Source organism: Macaca mulatta, chromosome 4 (assembly GCF_049350105.2).
Source record: "Macaca mulatta isolate MMU2019108-1 chromosome 4, T2T-MMU8v2.0, whole genome shotgun sequence".
Taxonomy (NCBI): Eukaryota; Metazoa; Chordata; class Mammalia; order Primates; family Cercopithecidae; genus Macaca; species Macaca mulatta.
Genome location: NC_133409.1, coordinates 116477151 through 116497223, shown reverse-complemented (window position 1 = coordinate 116497223; position 20073 = coordinate 116477151). Strand labels below are relative to the sequence as shown.

The window sequence follows — 20073 nt, the reverse complement described above, 5'->3', positions numbered from 1 at the left end:
AATATAAAGAAAGGTATTTTTATTTGTTTTTCCCCGTTTATTCCTCAAGCTTTCTAAGAAAAGTTATGGCATCCTTAATATTTCATAGCATGCCCCAAATTAATGTTTTCACCAATATTCATGATGCTATTTACTCTTCACAACCTTTCAGACTGGGTGAGAGGGGTACCCACATAATTTGTCCGACATCAGTGCCTCCCATTCAGAGTGGGTGCATTTTCTTCCCCTTTGCATTTTGGTAATTCAGAGTTAAAGATTTGTTTCATTATCTCGCTCAGCCAACCACACTCTAACCTACTTCTGTTATATAATGAACTTCAGTGTAATTTTTTTATTTTGTGACTCTAGGGAAACCATACTCATCTGTTCTATATTTCTGCATGGAGGTAAAATAACTCCTGACCATTTGTTTTCTTTTCTGCTAATAGTCTTCATATGTATCTACTTTGTTAAAAATTTTGAAATTATTTTTCTGGCTAATTACACAAATTAAGCTTTCGTAAATCTTTTATACCATATCGTAGATAATGAAAATGTGAATTTGCTTGTTACTCCTTCAGTCTCCATCCCTCCAGCAACTGTTTAGGAGAGAGGGCATAAATAGAGGGCCAAACCTTTCATTCTAAGGCACATAATTTCTTTTGAATTTTTTATTTACTAAGAAAATACTCATAGTCTAAAGAAACCTAAGGAGGTCACACAGAATTAGGTTGCAAATGTATGATATAGAGAATGCACATTGATGTGCAGCAGCATTGGGAACATGAATAGGAAAAGTAGAGGAAAAGCTGACTTCTCCTGTAGCTGTACAATGTATGAGAAAAGAGCTTATGGACCAAAGAGTGAAATGACTGTAACAGAAATAGTGATGGTGAAGGAGTATGCTTGAATAGTATATCTTGCTATACCAGACATGAATTGTGAAAGCTGTCCTCAAATAGAAAACATGACTTCAAAAATTAAGATTTCCAATAAGGATACAGGCCAAGAATTCTTGAGTTTCTTCCATGTTAACATGTAGAACTTAAACAAATTTACAAGAAAGAAACACACAACTCCATCAAAAAGTGGGTGGAGGATATGAACAGACACTTCTCAAAAGAAGACCTTTATGAAGCCAACAAAACATATGTAAAAAAAAAAAAGCTCATCATCACTGGTCATTAGAGAAATGCAAATCAAAACCACAGTGAGATACTATGTCATGCCAGTTAGAATGGTGATCACTAAAAAGTCAGGAAACAACAGATGCTGGAGAGGACGTGGAGAAATAGGAATGCTTTACACTGTTGGTGGGAGTGTAAATTAGTTCAACCATTGTGGAAGACAGTGTGGTGATTCCTGAAGAATCTAGAACTAGAAATACCATTTGACCCAGCAATCCCATTACTGGATATATACTCAAAGGATTATAAATCATTCTACTATAAAGACACATGCACACATATGTTTATTGCGGCACTATTCCCAATAGCAAAGACTTGGAACCAACCCAAATGCCCATTAATGATAGGCTGGACAAAGAAAAGGTGGCACATATATACCATGGAATACTATGCAGCCATAAAAAGTGTCAGTTCATGTATTTTGCAGGGACATGGATGAAGCTGTAAACCATCATTCTCAGCAAACTAAAACAAGAACAGAAAACCAAACACTACATGTTCTCACTCATAAGTAGCAGTTGAACAATGAGAACACATGGACACAGGGAGGGGAACATCACACACCAGGGCCTGTCTGGGGAGTCAGGGGTTGGGGAGGGATAGCATTAGGAAAAATACCTAATGTAGATGACAGGTTGATGGGTGCAGCAAACCACCATGGCACGTGTATAACTATGTAACAAACCTGCATATTCTACACATGTATCCCAGAACTTAAAGTATAATAAAACAAAACAAAACAAAACATGTAGACATAGCCACAAACATTTTGGGTTTGAATTTTCTTTTTCTTTTCTTTCCTTTTTCTTCTTTTCTTGTCTTTCTTTTTTTCTCTCTCTTCTCTTCTCTTCTCTTCTCTCTCTCTCGAGAATTCTAGAGTTTCTTACATGTTAACATATAGACCTAGCCACAAACATTTTGAGTTTGAATTTTCTTTTCTTTTCTTTTCTTTTCTTTCTCCTCTCCTCTCCTCTCTTCTTTTCTCTTCTCTTCTCTTCCTTCTCTTCTCTTCCTTCTCTTCTCTTCTCTTCTCTTCTCTTCTCTTCTCTTCTCTTCTCTTCTCTTCTCTTCTCTTCTCTCTTTTCTCTCTCTGTCTCTTTCACTCAAGAATTCTAGAGTTTCGTACATGTTAACATGTAGACCTGGCCACAAATATTTTGGGTTTGATTTTCTCTTTCTTTCTTTCTTTCTTTCTTTCTTTCTTTCTTTTTTTCTGTCTTTCTGTCTTTCTGTCTTTCTGTCTTTCTTTCTTTCTTTCTTTCTTTCTTTTTCTTTCTTTCTTTCTTGTCTTTCTTTCTTTCTTGTCTTTCTTTTTCTTTCTTTCTTTCTTTTTCTTCTTTCTTTCTTCCTCTCCCTCTTTCTGTCTGTCTCTGTCTCTCTTTCTTTCTTCTCTTTCCTTTCTTTCTTTTTTTTTTCATTTTGAGACAGGTTATTAATTTGCCACTCAGGCTGGAGTGCACTGGCATGACTTAAATTCACTACAACCTCCACCTCCTGGGCTCAAGTGATCCTCCTGCCTCAGCTTTTTGAGTAGCTGGGACTATAGTCATGCACCATCACACCAGGCTAATTTTTGTATTTTTGGTAGAGACTGGGTTGCCATGTTGCCCAAGTTAGTCTTTAACTCTTGGGCTAAAGAGATCCTCCCACCTTGGCCTCCAAAAGTGTTAGGATTAAGAATGTGAGCCACTGTTCTGGAAGTTTTCTTTATTTTCTATGAAGAGCATGAGTTTCTACAAAAAAGTTTTTGACGACCTGTGTGCCATAGGGAAGGTATAAAGAGAAGTGTTGCATCAAGGGGATGGTGCTTTGCCTTAGTTCAAGAGATCTTCAGAGGACTTTAATTAGGAAAATGTTTTTAAAGATAGGATTGAGCAAGAAGACCATATGGGAAACTAAGCAGCAAGTGGCTTTCTGTTTCCCTGGAGACCTCATATATGAAAGATCTTGGAATTATAGGTCTTCCCTGGTTGACTTCATTGTTATTTTTGAGATAACCTCGTTCAAAATCTGGTAGATTCACACCAATAACATAAATGGGAAAGTGAAATCTAAAGTCAATTGAAAACAAATTTTGAATTTTATAAAATATTACTTCTGATTTTTATTGGTTTTATATTGCAATGATTTGAAATTAGTAAAGTTATGTATATGCCTTCTTTTCAACTTTGCTCTTCAAATGAACTAAAAGGATGCTACTGTGAGTTTGTGTGAATATAAAAAACAATAACAGTTTAACTGTTTCTATGGTAATAATTGCTCATCTCTATGGAAATAGTGGTCTGCCTATTTAACAATAACCAGTGAAGAGAAAAGAGGTATTGACTCCCTTTTAACAATTTTTCATTTTTTTTTCTATTTCAGTTCACCTTTTCAAAGGTCTTAATTTATTTATTATACCAAGAAATCTGGACTAAATTATTCCTTTTCTCCTTTGCTTCCTTCACTGAATTCCAAATAAATAAATACTCATGTGAATTGAAAACTAAAAATTCTGGCTCAGATTGAAGACTGGTGCTTTTATGTCAGTGCAAGTAAGGATGCCATTTTGTGTCTTTTAAAACATGCTAGCTTTGGAGTTAGACATCTGGCTGCAAACCTTGACTATACCGTGACTAACTAGCCTTCTGGAAGTTATCTCCCCTGTATAGTTGTCAAGAGTAAAGGTAACATATATTTAGCACGTACAAACACAAGACCAAATATGGGCTGTGCTACTGATTTGTTATGTGACTTTGGTTAAGCTGCTCAGTCCCTTACAGCCACAGTCCACTCCTCTAGGGAGCTTCTAAAGTTTTTACTTAAATTTAGTATTCTACATTTAAAAAATAATCCAAATATTATACTTTTTGTGTACTTTACAAGGAAGACCCAGATCCCAGACTTCTAGGCTGATATTATGACCAATCTAGAAAACCATATGTGCTGTCTGGCTGTTTTACGGTTGCCTTCTCTGCTGTAATGGCAGTTAGGGCCCATGAAGATTTCAATGGCATTTGGCATTTTACTATCTTAAAAAGCGATTCTTCTATGCAGTTATTTGTCATTAGTCAGATACTAGCTCTCTTGAATGATTCATACAAATAAATAGTTTCTGCTTTAATTTTATATTCTTTCCTTAACATATACTCCATCAACTGTGGTCTGCAAAATTTTGCTGATTATCGCTATAAATGCATCAAATAATTCTGTAGTATTGCTACATTCTCTGAAATTTATAAGTGAATTAGTTCATTTTTATCCTTAACAGAAATCTTTTGAATAGTCAAACATATTTTTGTTCTTTTGCATTGCAATTAAATTTTCCATATGAACAGCTTTAACTTTAGAAATATAAATAATTTCTTATATGACTAGTTTAGCATATATTTTTAATTTGGTATTTTGTTTGGATCTATGGCATATGTACACGAGAGAGCAGGTAGGAATGTGTGTTTGTGTGTGTATCTTCTAAAATACTTATCAGTGTTTGAACCAGATATGCAGTTGTTTTGGATATCATTAAAATTCATACTACAGGCTTAAGGAAAAATTAGGTGGTTTTTTTCAAAGTTACATTAAAGAATGAAGATACCTTTTAATGAAAGTTAAAGTGAATTGAGAATCCTACAATAGCAAGATTTAAAGGGTATATACTTGTCTATACTGGACGGTATTGTATTGAAGGCATAGCTGATGACTACAAAGTAGAAGCAAACTGTTCATAAGGGAGTGATTTATAATGGATGATAGGTTATATTCCCAAATGTATATTCTGAATTCAGACAAAACCTGATTCATCGAATTTATTAACAGGGTTCTCAAATGAAGTAGGAATACATATTGAGACTAGGATACTAAAGCCTTTTCTTTATTACTATAAAATGTTTAGTAAGCATCTTCAATCTCCATTTAGCTATAGTTTTCCTCTTTGAAATATGAACCTTCCTCCTTTTGAAGAATCTGTACTTTTTATTACAGAGTCTGACCTTCCTCTCTACTTTTTATATAATCACCTTTTGCTTTTTCCAAATTAATTCCCTGATTGTTTATCTTTTAATTTTCCCTAACTCCAAATACTTACCTTATTGCCCCAAAATAACATCTATTATATTTAAAATGTGTTCTGAAAATCTAAAATATCTTTAAAATCACAGAATTTTAGAAATATGGAATATTTATTTTTAAATAATTTCTTAACCAAGAAGCAAATATATTATTTTGTAATATAATTTAGACTACATAGGTGAAACAAATTTATAATTGATTGATATGCTCTTTTTAGCTATATAGAATTTACTAATGAACACTCAGTGTTTGTGGAACTCAGTTAGTGTTCACTGGTAAATTTTATATAGTTAAAAAGATCATAGCTATATAAAGTGAAATAGAATACTCAGTTTGATCATAGAGTGTGTGTTTGTGGGGTTGGAGAGTAAGATATTGTTTGTTTGGGGACTGTTTGTTTAATAATCCAAAGACCAAAATTATTTTCTGAATTTTAGTGTCCTTAATAGTCTATTGCTTCATATGGGAGAGACATGATGTTTTCAAATATAGAGTTGATGTATTAATTTTATTAATCATCATTCTTTAGTTTGTTCATAATTCCAACTATAAACTCATGAATCTCTACTATAATACCACTAAGATATGTTTTTGCTTCTTTATGATCCAAAATTAGTCTATAAAATATAATTAATTGTGCTTGGTTCAGAGTGTGTTGTGGGATCAAATGAGGGAATATGCTGGTACGAGCATTTAACTGCTTAGTAAATGGTGTCTTCTATTGCTGTTATTACCCCTTTTCTCTCTTCAAAAAATTTATTTGATTAGACACACATACTTCAGTTCTCCCTATTTCGAAAAAAGGTATAGGACCTATGTTTTTTGTTTTGTTTTGTTTTTGTTTTTTTATAAGATTAAGTAAGTATCTACAGATCCATAAACAAGCCAGGACCCAATATAATAATTAGCCAAGAGAGGAGCTGGTTGAAATGAAAGACTGAAAGTATGATTGAAGAATAATTTAATGGAAAAGGTCATGAGCTAACATAGAGGAAGAAGTTAGAGACCAGGCTGGGGAGACCCTGAAAAGGATTTCGTATCTTATACAAATATAACCGGAAACCTGGGAACAACATGATTCAATTTATACTTAAAACCTATGCTGGCTGCAGTGTGGAGAATAAATGGGAAAGGCACAACAATGGAAGCAGGGAACATAGTGAGTTGTTTTAATTTACATAGGGTCTGATGGACTACTGTGTGACAGTCAAGATGGGCATGAGAAGACAATTTTAAGCTGTGTTTTAGAAGTGAAACAGTAAGTACAATGATGAATTTGATTCAAGAAGTGAGGACATAGATGTGTCAAGGGTAACTTATGGATTTCTGGCTTGAGTACAGGGTCGATGGAGGTGCTGTTTACAGAAATGAGAAAGATTACATAGGGAATGCATATTTTGATGAATAGTGGGTGGAAATCCAGAGTTGAGCTTTGGATACATCACATTTGAGATGCCTGAAGAAATTCAATGAAAAAGTCCAAGTAGACAGTTTAGTATTAGGTCTGGAGTTAAGAAGAAAATGTCTTATACCTATTCTTCCCGTACTTAAGATACTGTGTGAAGTATGTCTTTCACTACATTGTAGTCTGTTTAAATGCAAGGACTCTTTCTTTCTTAATGTTGGATCTTCCACAGCATTTTATATAAGGCAGAGAATGGTTAAAGTGAAGAATAAAAAAGAGTTGTCATGAATTGAATCTGTGTACAAGGAGTGAGTTAACTGCCTCCAACTTAATCCTAATGAAAGGTTATTGATTTTTACAGATGGTCGAAGTGAACAGCAATTAAATGGCTTGCCAAAGTTCACAAAGTAAATGGAAAACTAGGCCTGGTTGACTCCAGGGCACAAGTTGATCATATTAAACTCACTGCTTCTAATTAAGCCCTTGGTAAACCTCATCTATTAAAAACATGTGGATAGTTATTGCACCAAACTCACTATATGCTAAGATGTTAGCACATAACAATATACAGAAAAATGCCCATCCTTTTGGAATTTAAAATCTAGTGTGGGAGGCAGAAAATGAGTAAGTCTATGTAAAAAAACAGAATTACATAATAGAGAGAAATTGGGGCTTGGATATCTTTATATGGGGCAGTTAGGACAGACCAAGCTAAGGGAAAAATAATTTAGCAAAGACCCGTGAATAAGTACGAGGAAAGAATGTTCTAGTTAGAAAGAAAAGCCCTGTGGTAGAAAAGATCTGCGCATCTTAGTCATGATCACCAAACAAGACAGCCATGCATAATGTGACTGCAGAGATGTACAGAGCCAAGCAATGCAGAGCTTTGTAGTTCAAGCTAGGATTTGGGTTTTTTTCTAGGAGCACTGACCAGTCATTGAATTATTTCAAGTAAGAAAAAGTCATAATCTGCTTTATATTTAAAAATGATAACTCTGGTTTATGAGAGAAAGAATTTAGGGGCAGGAGTAAAATAAAGAAAGCCAGTCAGACAGCTCTTGAATTAATTCAGTTGAGAGATTCTGGTGGCTTTTGGCAGGTTATGGAATGGAGACAGAGGGAAATGCAGTGATTGAAGACACATTCCAGAAATAACACCAAGAAGACATGTTGATGGGTGGGATGTAGGGGGCGACAAAAATCAGAAATAAAGAATGATCCCCAAATGTATGGTTTGAATGTCTGAGTACACGGTGGCACCTTCTAGTAAGATGGGAAAGACTGTGGAAGAAAGTGCTTTGGTAGTGGAAAATAAAGGGTTCTAATTAGTAAACGTTTGTTGAATTAAAGAATCTCAATATTGGCTTTGTTTATATGACTAAATACCATATTTCCTTGCATGATCATTTATTTATGAATTGTCTGTGGCTGCTTTCACATCATAATTGCAGAGTTAGGTAGTTGCAATAGAGGCCTGATAGCCTACAGAACTGAAAATATTTAGGTTTTAGTTCGTTGTAGAAAGAAGTTTGTCAACTCCTGTTATAGAACATGGTTTAAATGTAAAACAAATTTTAGTGTATAGTTTTCATTTTTTGAATCCAAAGGCTGTTCTTTATTCTACATAATCCTTATAAAGCCTTTGACTCCTTATAAAACCATACTCTCGTTATTAAACTATCCCTTTCTAAGTTAATGTGCTGTTGTTGTTCTCTCTCTCTCTCTCTCTCTCTCTCTCTTTCTCTCTCTGCCTTCCTGTCTCTCTCTTTCTTTCTGTCACCACTGATTTTGGTGGTATCTTTCCCTATTTGTTTCTCTTTATCCTCTAAAAGTGAGTCTTTCCTAAGTTCTTGCTCTATTGTGTCATTTTCTCAAGGTCTTCATAGCTTCCAACCTGACTTCTTTTAGGTGTCTGCACAAATGTCAGCTTACATGAGAAGCTTTCTCTATTTAGTATAGCTTGCCAAGCCTAATACATCATCTTTCATTTTTCATTACTGACCTTCTATCTCATTTTGTTTAGTTGTTCCTTGTCTGTCTCTCTCCAAATACTATGCCAGTCCCATGAGGATAGGGACTTTTTTCACAGGTGTATTTGTTCATTTGTTAAATTCTTCATTGCTAGGATAGTCCAAAGAATACTATAGGGGCTCAATAGAGGTTTGTTGGATAATAAATGTATACAATGAATTCTTCTGTCTACAATGATCTCTTTTCCTTTGTTAAGTTATAACACTTTTCAATGTCACTGCTCTTCTGGGAATGAGTGATTTGCTATCTTGGGAAGTCCTTGCATTGTTGCCTCCTGTTGTTGTTTTTTGCCTGCATTGGTGCCTAACTCCTCTTAGATTCCTGACTTATTTCTCTAATAAGGTTTGAACACCCTTGAGTATCAAATAACATATGATGAATACACACACACACATGCACACACACACACACTGTGAGTTAATAATGCTGTATATACACAAGCTCTCATTGTTTTGTACTTGGTTGATTATCATCTAATGCTCTTTCCTCTGCAGGAATGCTGTTCGTAATCTTACTGGTTGAGGAAAGCGGGGGGATTTATTTCCTAATGCATTTTCCATATTGATTTGTTTTTAATCTTCAGAGAATCATGCAAAAATTACTTCTATCACATTTTATTTTGTGTTCATGTATGGATCGAAATCATGAGTTACTTGTGTAAAGAAGATGAACATTTATAAGTATCTGTTTCTAAAAGTCCATAAAACATACTCTTCTTGAAAACTAAAAGGAAGGTGCTATGATCACCTAAAATTTCTCCATTATATTATGTGTAGCATAGAAAGAATAAGCATTCAATAGATAACAAAATAAGTGACAAAACTGAGAAGTTTTAAATTTATTTCTCTTTAAAGAATAATTATCATCTTCAAAAACAGCCTGTTAGAGTTTCAGTAGTTCCTTTTTTTTTTTTTTTTTTTTTTGAGACGGAGTCTCGCTCTGTCGCCCAGGCTGGAGTGCAGTGGCCGGATCTCAGCTGACTGCAAGCTCCGCCTCCCGGGTTTACGCCATTCTCCTGCCTCAGCCTCCTGAGTAGCTGGGACTACAGGCGCCCACCACCTCGCCCGGCTAGTTTTCTGTATTTTTTTTTTTTAGTAGAGACGGGGTTTCACCATGTTAGCCAGGATGGTCTCGATCTTCTGACCTCGTGATCCACCCATCTCGGCCTCCCAAAGTGCTGGGATTACAGGCTTGAGCCACCGCGCCCAGCTGGTAGTTCCTTCTTATGTAAAGTTTTGCTTTACCTGGTTTCAGTTACCCACTGTCAACTGTAATTTGAAAATATTGAATGAAAAAATTCCATAAACAATTTATAAGTTTTAAGTTGTGTGTCATTGAGTAGCATGATGAAATTTCATGTCATCTCACTCTATCCTGCCCCAAATATGAATCATGCCTTTGATTGGCATGTCCACACTGTCTATTCTATGCACCCATTAGTCACTTAGTAGCTAGCCTGTTTATCAGATTGACTGTCAAGGTATGGCAGTACTTGTGTAAAACCCTTATTTTACTTAATAATGGCTCCAAAGAGCAGTGATGCTGGCAATTGGATATGCCAAAGAGAAACAACAAAGTACTTACTTTAAGGAAAAAGGTTAGTTTCCAAGGTAATAAGGAAAGAAGATAAAACATATGTTTAGTTTGCTAAGATCTATGATAGGAATATTTTATCCTTGAGGTTGTGAATGAGGAAAAAGAAATTTATTTTTTATATATATACACACACACACACACACACACACACACACACACACATATATACATACAGAGTTTGGTACTAACCATGGTTTTGGAGATCCACTGAAGATCTTGGAACATACCCTCTGTGGATAAGGCGAGGGTTACTGTATGTCTAAGATGATATAGACAGGCGTTTTCTGTAAAGGGACAGATAGTAAATATCTTAAGATTTATGGGCCACATAGTCCCCATTGCAACTACTCAACTCTGCCATTGTAACATGAAAGCAGACAGGGACAACATTGTCAACCTAAATAACAAAAAGAGAGAGCCTCTCTACAAGAAGAATATTTATTCAAGAATGGGCATTGCAATGAGAATTAGCATGCCATAGTAAACTATGTGCATATTTAGAATGTTAAAGGAAGATAATGGTTTTTAAAGGAAAAATGAGGACGATTACATAATTGTTTTGATATAATTGTATTTGTATATGGGAATCAATAATGAGAGTGGTGCCAGTCTGAGGTTGGACAGACAGTTGCTGGGTAGCTATTGTTGCAGCAGCATATTTTTGTGTAAAGTCTCAGTGTAAGCTTGTGGGTTTTGTAGGCTTTTGTGATTCTTCTTGTTATCAGGCATTTATGCATCAGAATCCTGTCTTCATCGCTTTCCCCCACTCTATTGTCAGGTTTTTGCCTTTTCTTTTCTTTTTTCTTTTCTTTTCTTTTCTTTTATTTCTTTTCTTTTCTCTTTTCTTTTTCTTTTCCTTCCTTCCTTCCTTCCTTCCTTCCTTCCTTCCTTCCTTCCTTCCTTCCTTCCTTCCTTCCTTCCTTCCTCTCTCTCTCTCTCTCTCTCTTTCTTTCTTTCTTTCTTTCTTTCTTTCTTTCTTTCTTTCTTTCTTTCTTTCTTTCTTTCTTTTTCTTTCTTTCACACAGGCGACTCCATTTTGATTCAGACAACTTTCACAATATATTAGTGAATGGGTGTGGCTGCGTGCCAAGAAAACTTACAAGAGTTGTGTACATGGCTCTGGGTGCACCCTGTACACCAACATTATTAAATGCTGAGAAAGTAGGAGTGGCCTGAGAGGAAGCTGAGGGAGTCCTCAATGGAGAGCGCTGAAGTCTGGCAGGGAGCCCTTGAGCAAAAGGCAAAAATGTGCCCCACTGCCCAGAGATGCCCAGGCTTTGAAATGACTAACGGACAAAAAAGAAAAAGAAAAACACACACACACAAGAATTCGAAGTTGATAAGTCATAAATAATTTACAAGTTTATTTTCCTGTGTTGAAAAGGGATTTGCAAAATAGCTAATTATTTAAAGTTTCTATATATATATTACATTATTAAAAACTAACAAGTTGAAAAATGAACCCATAAAAGGCTACATAGTTACTTTCTTGACTGGCCTTTTAGTTTGTCTACTTTTGAGTATCAAAGAATCATGCTCATTCTCTTTAAAAAGTAATTATAAACTCCTAAGGTGAAGAATGTTTCCCATCTAAATCTCTGTGTGAGGATACTTCTGGGACTTAGAGATCTTAACCTATGTAATGGTGATGGTGGAGGTCAAGCTGTTAGAACTCTCTCGGGCACTGTGGTCCTTGCAGATGCCCTCCTAGCTGCTTTGTTTCCAGGGAAGTGATGGCTACATGTTACTCTCCAGCAATCCTATTCTTTTTCTACGTCCTGAATATTTCAATCCCAGCCTTTTGGGACAGAAATAATAATAGATGAGGAGAGTAGGGTGCAGAGGACAACAAGAAGAAATGTCTGTATAAATAACTGAAAGTTTCTTACAGACCACTGTTGCAAAATCCTAAAATATGATTTTTCATAGAAATGTTAGAACATAAAGATTGTAGTAGGCAAATTAAACTGAGCATATATGCATTTCCCCTTTTGATAACCACCACTCTTTACTGGTATCTAATTATGATCTCCTGACTGATCAGTGAGAATTTTATTTTCTCAAATGAAATCAGTATGTCTGTCTTTTATACATAGTAGAACATATTACAATGAGGCAAAATAAATTTGCTGTCAATTTCACACATAAAATCACATTGCACCACACATTGCAAAATCACAGTGTGCCTCCTCATTTGTAAAATGAGCATCTTGATAGTAATGATAAGGATGTTGCTAATAAAGATAGCTTGTAGGAATTTTTTTTTTTTTTTTTGAGAGTCTCACTCTGTAGCCCAGGCTAGAGTACAGTGGTGCAATCACAGCAGCATTGACCTCCAGGGCTCAAGGGATCCTCCCACCTCAGCCTCCCTAGCTGTGTGTGCAACACTATGCCTGACATATATACATATATATGTGTGTGTGTGTGTGTGTGTATATATATATATTTTAAACATATGGGGTCTCACTATATTGCCCAGGCTGGACTTGAACTCCTGGGCTCAAGGGATCCTGCCTTGGCCTCCCAATGTGTGAGGATTACAGATGTGAGCCACCATGCCTGGCCATGATGTTTTAAATGTTAACTAAGTGATATGGTTTGGCCGTGTCCCCACCCAAATCTCATTTTGAATTGTAGTTCCCATAATCCCCACGTGTCGTGGGAGGGACCAGGTGGAGATGATTGTAGCATGGTGGTGATTTGCCCCATCTTGTTCTTGTGATAATTAATTAGTTCTCATGAGATCTGATGATTTTGTAAGGGGCTTCCCGCTTCACTGGGCACTCATTTCTCTCTCTGCTGCCATGTGAAGAAGGACATGTTTGCTTCCCTTTCTGCCATGATTGTAAGTTTCCTGAAGTTTCTGTGGCCCTGCAAAACTGAGCGTCAATTAAACCTCTTTCCTTTATAAATTACCCAGTCTCGGGCAGTTCTTTATTGTAACACGAGAACAGCCTAATACACTAAGGTATCGTGTGTAAAGCATTTGGCCAAATGCTGTGCTAGGAACAGTGCCTAACACGGAGGAGGCATTTGGTAAATACTGTTGAATGAAGTAAGAAATGAATGAAGATTACCAGAGTCATACAAGTATTCAATAAATGTTAGCTATCCTTCCCTTCCCTCCCATATGCCTTTAGTATTTTACAAGGTACTTAGCATTGCTATGTAAATATATAAGTCATGTTTTTAAAAAAACTGTTAATGCCAAGTGGGTGATACTACATGTAGACTCAGTTCAGTTCCTGTGTGCTTGCTATGGATACACTAACAAAACAAATAGATGCTTTTCTAACACACTGAGGCAATGCATCATTCTCTCCTGACCCTGTATTTTTCTTACAGAATTTCAAAACAGTACAGGTGACCATCTAGTGATATTGAGTGATGTTTTCCACAAACAATTCCATTTTGATAACTGGGCAATTTTCTACTATTGATGAGTCAAGTTTCCGTTTGTAAGTTGTTCCCTCTGAATCAACATGAAAAATGATGCAAACTTCAAATATATTGGAAACATCAGTATAAGGCAACAATAAAAAGGATGGTCTTTAAGACAGTCCTTAAAGTTATTTTGTATCCCCTGAAACATTTGTTTATGGTGATGAGGTGCCATTGCATGAGTGTTTTCTTTAATCAACTGAGTGTATGGAACTTGAGTTACTGCATTAAGCACTTAGGTTGATGCTTAAATGCAATGCTTTTGAAGTGCTCTTTGCAGTTTATAGTCTTGACTGCAGTGGAAATAGTGAATTTGACATTCTTGATGCAGTGATTCTCTCATCTATTGAGGCAAGTTTTTTTTTTTAAACCTGGCTGATCTTGTGTACCCAAATAAGGCAACCCCTTCCCTCTGGCAGATTCAAAAAGAAAAAAAGGAAAGGAGAAGAGAGGAGAAGAGAGAAGAGGAGAGGAGGAAAGAAGGGAGGTAGGGAGAGAGGGAAGGAAGGAAGGAGAGAGAGGAAAGAAAAAAGAAAGGAATGAAAGAAAGAAAGAAAAAGAAAAAGAAAGAAAGAAAAGAGAGGAAGAAAGAAAGAGAGAGAGAAAGAAGGAAGGAAGGAAGGAAGGAAGGAAGGAAGGAAGGAAGGAAGGAAGGAAGGAAGGAAGGAAGGAAAGAAAGAAAGAAAAGATGAAGGGAAAAAGAAAGAAGATTAAGTAAAAAGGAACCCTTATGTAACTCCCAGGTGGTATATTTAAGTGCTAAAGGAGAAGCTCTATTTATTTTTAGTGTAGTTCCTGCCTTTTGTTATATGAATATAATCAACATAAGTTTTGAATATATAATCTCATGCCTAGGATCACTGAAGGACAACCAAAAAATAATGTAAGCTACATAGTCAAATATGTTATAATGATATGGACACACTATGGGGTAGTTCTCTTGGATTTGATAATGGAAAACCTGCTCCAGTAATAATAGACAACAGTGACATGGGACCATTCAAGCACCAAACTCTGTTCTAGGTGAACTATTCTTAGCTCTTGATAGTAACATTTTTGCTCGTCCAACAGTGCCGTGAGGTAGATGGATAATATTATTCTCATGTTGCAGAAAAAGACTTTGAGACACAGAGAGTTTAGGCAATTTGCTCAGTCATACAACTTATAAGATGAACATGGAATTTATCTTTCAAACCGAAACTTTTGAGACTGATAGAGGATGCTATAAATAAGTATACAAAGCAGCAGGAATAAACCAGACAGATCTGTAAAATCTAGGAGAAATGGTTACCCTAAAAAATCAGGGATTTGGATATTAGATCCAGATCATAAGTCTGTGTGAGCTACTGTAGTGACCACTGTTCTCACATTTTGGCTTTTGTCCATTTTGTTCATCCCTACAGCCTTCATCCCTCCACTCTTCCATTCTTGCTCCTAGACTTTTTCTTTCACATGCCTTCCATTCTTGTCCGTAATACAACTGATGCATCATATTACCTCCAATTTGTATGTGAACCACTCCCAAGGATGAATAAGACGGAATCCTCATCCTCCAGGACCTCAATACAGCCAAAACTTCATTAGTTCCCTCAGGGAAAAGGTTATTATCCTGCTTTGGTGTATCAAAGGAGTGCTCACTGGTTACCAAGAAAAACAGCTCATGTGCTTTTAAACCCATCTGCAAAAATTCCCTATGCTTTCTGATGAACAGAAATCTATACTGAACCTGAATCGTTTGAAAGTTTGGCCAATAAAGGACATGATGCTCTCAAAGGAATTTTATGTTGCCTATCCAAATTCAAAATGAAAGTATTAAAATCGCAAAATGGAAGTGCAGCTGGTTTTTCTCTAAGGTTTATCAGTGATGAGTCACCTATTTTTATTGCATAAGAAATCAAATCTAGTGTTGTAATGAAAACACGATACAGTAAATTTAGGATAATTCTTGGAGCACTCAAGATGTGCCTATTTGTTCAGGGACACTGAGTCCTTTGAGATTTATTTTAAGTACTTTAATATTCTGTAAGAAAGGCTTTTGTTTTTTGTTTTTTGTTTTTTTTTTAGTGTTAGAGGAAAGCTGCCCCATCTTCTAAACACCCACAATGACTGGTTTTAATTCAACAATTGTTACAGAAGCAAGATATGTAGATTATCACTTATGCTTTGTATTTATGTCCCTTTATCAGCATGAGGCACATATTTACTTACACGTAGTTTAAGCATTACATTTTTAAATCTTACCTCTTTTTGTATTCACTTAACATATGAGCTTCCTATTTCCCTAAAGATGTTAACTGCATCAAAATTTTACCTGAGTGTTTTGACAGTTAAACTCTGAAGAAGGAAAGGGATTGAAGGTTGGATTGATCTAGTGTCTGGTACAGGAACTGGAAAAAGAAAGAAGTAAAAGTCATCTATAAATTACCTTTGCTACATGGAAATAGGTTTTCTTATCTATTATTAAGGGGTCATAAAGAACCACATTGCTATTTTAGACGTCTGCCTATCTAGTCTAGAGGTAAATATGTATAACTTTAAATTTCGTATTTGTAAAAACATGTATGGTGATAATTTCACAGGTATAATGTGAATCTCATCAGTGTATGAAAGTATATTCCTTTTCATAATGGATTTATTGAACGATTCATACTACTTTAAGAACTATTTTGCGAAGAGAGTAGATTTTAAGTGTTCTCACCTCACAAAAAAATGAAAAGTGTGTGAGGTAGTACTTATACTATTAGCTCAAATTAGCTATTCCACAATGTATACGTATTTTTAAACAACATGCTTTACTTAAAACAACATGCTTTACATGATAATTATATATAATTTTGACTTGCTAATTAAAAATGAAATGAAATAAAATACCTTAAGAAACAGAGACATATTTCAGGATGTTAGTTACCATCCATGCAAACATCTCAAACCACTTAGAATGTGTATATACTTATAACAGTAAAAACTTCCATTACATTCCAACTATAATTAATAAATATGTGTTTATTTTTGTGCACTTCTCACACTGAAAGCTATGCAATTTAAGGGATTTACTGCATAAATTAGTGATCCTAATAGACTTTTCCATTCCTTTACAGAATATTATCCATTGGTTACGCTTTTCTGTTTGTTTTTTTGTTTTCCATCTAATGTATATGGAGACAGAGAAATTATTAGACCTCAGGGTCCAATAATATATCTTTTATTCTCTTTTTAAATAGAAACTAGTTGTATGACAATCAGAAAGCGTTTTTTTCTTTTCAGCAGTTTTTGGAGCAAAGAAGTGTAATAAATTTCCTCTAAACCCCAAGATATCGAAAGTTAAAGTTAAGGCATGTAACAGTAGATACACTTAATTCTAAACATTGAATAATGCTTAAAGAATGTCCTACTAACTTGCTGACCTGCTTATCTATATACAGCAGAGATTTGGACCCTGTAGGAAAGATGAACTGGCTTATTTATGGATAGCAAAAAGTATATTGTTTTAAAATTTAAAGAAACTATATTAGAACTGGTATCCCAAAACAGCATTTGACATCTGTAACTTATTTATATGTTACCCGGTACCCTCTTTCCTTTAACATTACTTACACAATACTTTTTAAAGCTTAGTATGTCATATTAGAGGATAAATGAAATTCCATCCTATGCTGATAATGGATTGACTAATCACCTGAAAGAACTTTAATAAAGTACAGTTTCACTAATGTGATGTACTAATAATAACCAATTTAATTTGAAACTAAGTTAGTAGTGCAGTAATATATTTATACAACTAATATTGTTAAATTCTTAATTTTCATCCTCCTTATTTAAATTACAACTTCCTTTAAATGAAATTCACTTATGAGGAGTGTAATGAATTTTTACTTTAGCTATTCAATTGCAATAGCTTTTACAATTGTCTGCATCATATTTCTGTATAAATTCTTCAAGGGACACTTGAAAATATGATGTAGAACAAGTGTGGACCTATCCAAAAGTTTTACAAATTACACTTCATAATTGAAAATGCTTATAATCTAGAAGTTCTGGAGTATTTATCATCATAGTTTTACACATTATAAATGTATATGTAATATGCATTTGTATATAACTACTAAATATAATAAAATATATTAAAATATTACTAAACTTATTCATACATTTTCTGATATGCATTATAATATTTATTGGTATTAAGGACATAATTCTCTGTTTACATATATATTTATACACACACATTTTTACTTTCAATTTTAGAGAGAAGTTTTAAGAATTATTATTAATCTATTTAATCACTATTCCTACATACTATTTTGCTTTTGCAATTCTGACATTGTTATATAGATTCTGATAGTTCTATCTCCAAAAGTAATATGGCTTTGTTCTCCATTTCTTCAGGGTACCCTATCTAATCCATGAAAATTTGTTCCAAAGACAATGTTCAGATGAAAATGCAGAAAATTTCTTCTTAAGACAAAATTCAGATTTAAATGCAAATTTCAATCCATTAGTCAAGTCTGTTAATCAAAATGTTTTTAAAAAATACAGTATGAGTTTCTGACAATTAAAATAGAGACCAACCATGAACAATCAGTATAGCAGTGCCTGTTAATATTCTCAGAATATCCACTCCATTATTGACCAAGATTGTATGATTCCCACTGAAAGCAACAAAAACTAAGACTGATAAGTAAAATTCAGCAACCTTAATGAAAAATTTTGTCTAATAAGAAGACATAGTTATTTTGTTGCTCTGATAAATATAATTTTGACTTGAAATTTTATTTTGAATATACTGCAAGATTTACCTTGATCAATATTGATTACACTAAAATGTAAAGCAAGTTTAGTTGAAATTATTATTTCTTTTTTAATAGTGGCTAGTATTCAGAAGCTTCCTGCAGCCTCTGTTCTAACAGACATCAACTTTCCAATGAAAGGACGGAAGGGAATGGTTGACTGGGCAAGAAACTCAGAAGATAGGGTAGTAATTCCAAAAAGCATTTTCACTCCGGTGTCATCAAAAGGTAAATATCTGAAATAATGTGAACTTGAACAAGACATTTTTGATAAAGTCATTTAATTAGAAATTAGGTATAAATCTTCACACATTAAACAGTTTAGAAATAGTCTGTAATCATTATGTTAAACTAATTTTCTAAATATAGACAACTTATTCTTGGTTCAAAAGTCTGAATTTACTGAATAAAACAGTCTATTACAGTGTGAAAACTATACAAGTGCAAATTATCGACCTGAGCTTGCCATGGTCAAGTTTCAATATTCATGGTTTTATCCCCGTATAAAGCATGTGGACTAATATTTTACCTTTAGGTATTGAAATGTGTTGTATTTTCCATGCAATGTCATTTTTATTTCTGCCTCATTAAAATTTGCCTTGGTTTGAAGATATTATTTTGGCATACAAAAACAAATTTAATACCTGGGTGATAAAATAATCAGTACAACAAGCCCCCACAACACAAGTTTACCTGTGTAACAAACCAGCACATGTTCTCCTGAACTTAAAATAAAGTTTAAAAGAAAACAAATTTGAGAAAAAGTTAAGTTTTTAGAACATTTGTAATAGCCTTTAGAGTTAATGGCTCTTTTCAAAAGTGACATCGTGGTCACTTTTGCAGATTTCGACCTTAAAAGGTAAAAATCCAAAAGAGAATTGGTTCTCTTTTCTGATATCCTTGGGAAATTAAACTCTTAAATGGAGACTCAGGCAGCTTCTTATCTCAACCTGGTAAAGGAAGTTTCCTTCATGATGCAAAACTATAGAAAACACATCTTCAAGAGCTATCATTAACGTGCATGGTTAGGAATGCATTTCTTTTTACCAGGCTTTATCTTTGCATAAGGAAGTACTGGAATTATCTTGTAATTAGCAGATTAAAGTTTTATAAGACATAGTATTTTCTTGCCGTTTGCTAATACTTCAAATTTTATTCTTTCTAGAATTAGATGAATCATCTGTATTTGTTCTTGGAGCAGTACTATACAAAAACTTAGATCTAATTTTGCCTACTTTGAGGTAAGCTACAAAGTAATAAACTGTTGTAATTTTGTAAATTATTCCAGAATGTGATTAGAGCTCATTCTATAAAAATAGTCAAACAAGCTGTGGTAATACAAAGGGATTTTTCTTAAATGAAATAGAAAATACAAATTTAATGAACAGGCTATTAGCAATTATGCATTTCAAAACAACTAGGAAAGATAATTTTGGTGTCTGATTGTAGCCCTGCAAATACTTTTGTGACTAATAATACCTTGCCTGGATTCTGAAAAAGGAAAAGAAAAGAAAAGAAAAATCACAAGTGTGTATAATAGAATGGGTCACTGTAAAGTTAATCTGTCTTCTCCCTTTAGTTGTGCTTAATGGTACTGTTC

At 34.5% G+C, this 20073-nt stretch overlaps 1 protein-coding gene across 3 annotated transcripts in view; it reads left to right on the top strand.

Annotated features, from left to right (window-relative positions):
• The window catches only part of ADGRB3 (adhesion G protein-coupled receptor B3), a 738657-nt gene that overhangs the window by 379765 nt on the left and 338819 nt on the right, over positions 1-20073 (top strand). For all 3 annotated transcript variants that reach the window (XM_015136642.3, XM_015136644.3, XM_015136641.3), the window contains 2 exons: positions 18552-18701; positions 19639-19714. In XM_015136642.3, coding sequence (XP_014992128.2) covers positions 18552-18701; positions 19639-19714 — 226 coding nt within the window. The remainder of the gene's footprint in view (positions 1-18551; positions 18702-19638; positions 19715-20073) is intronic.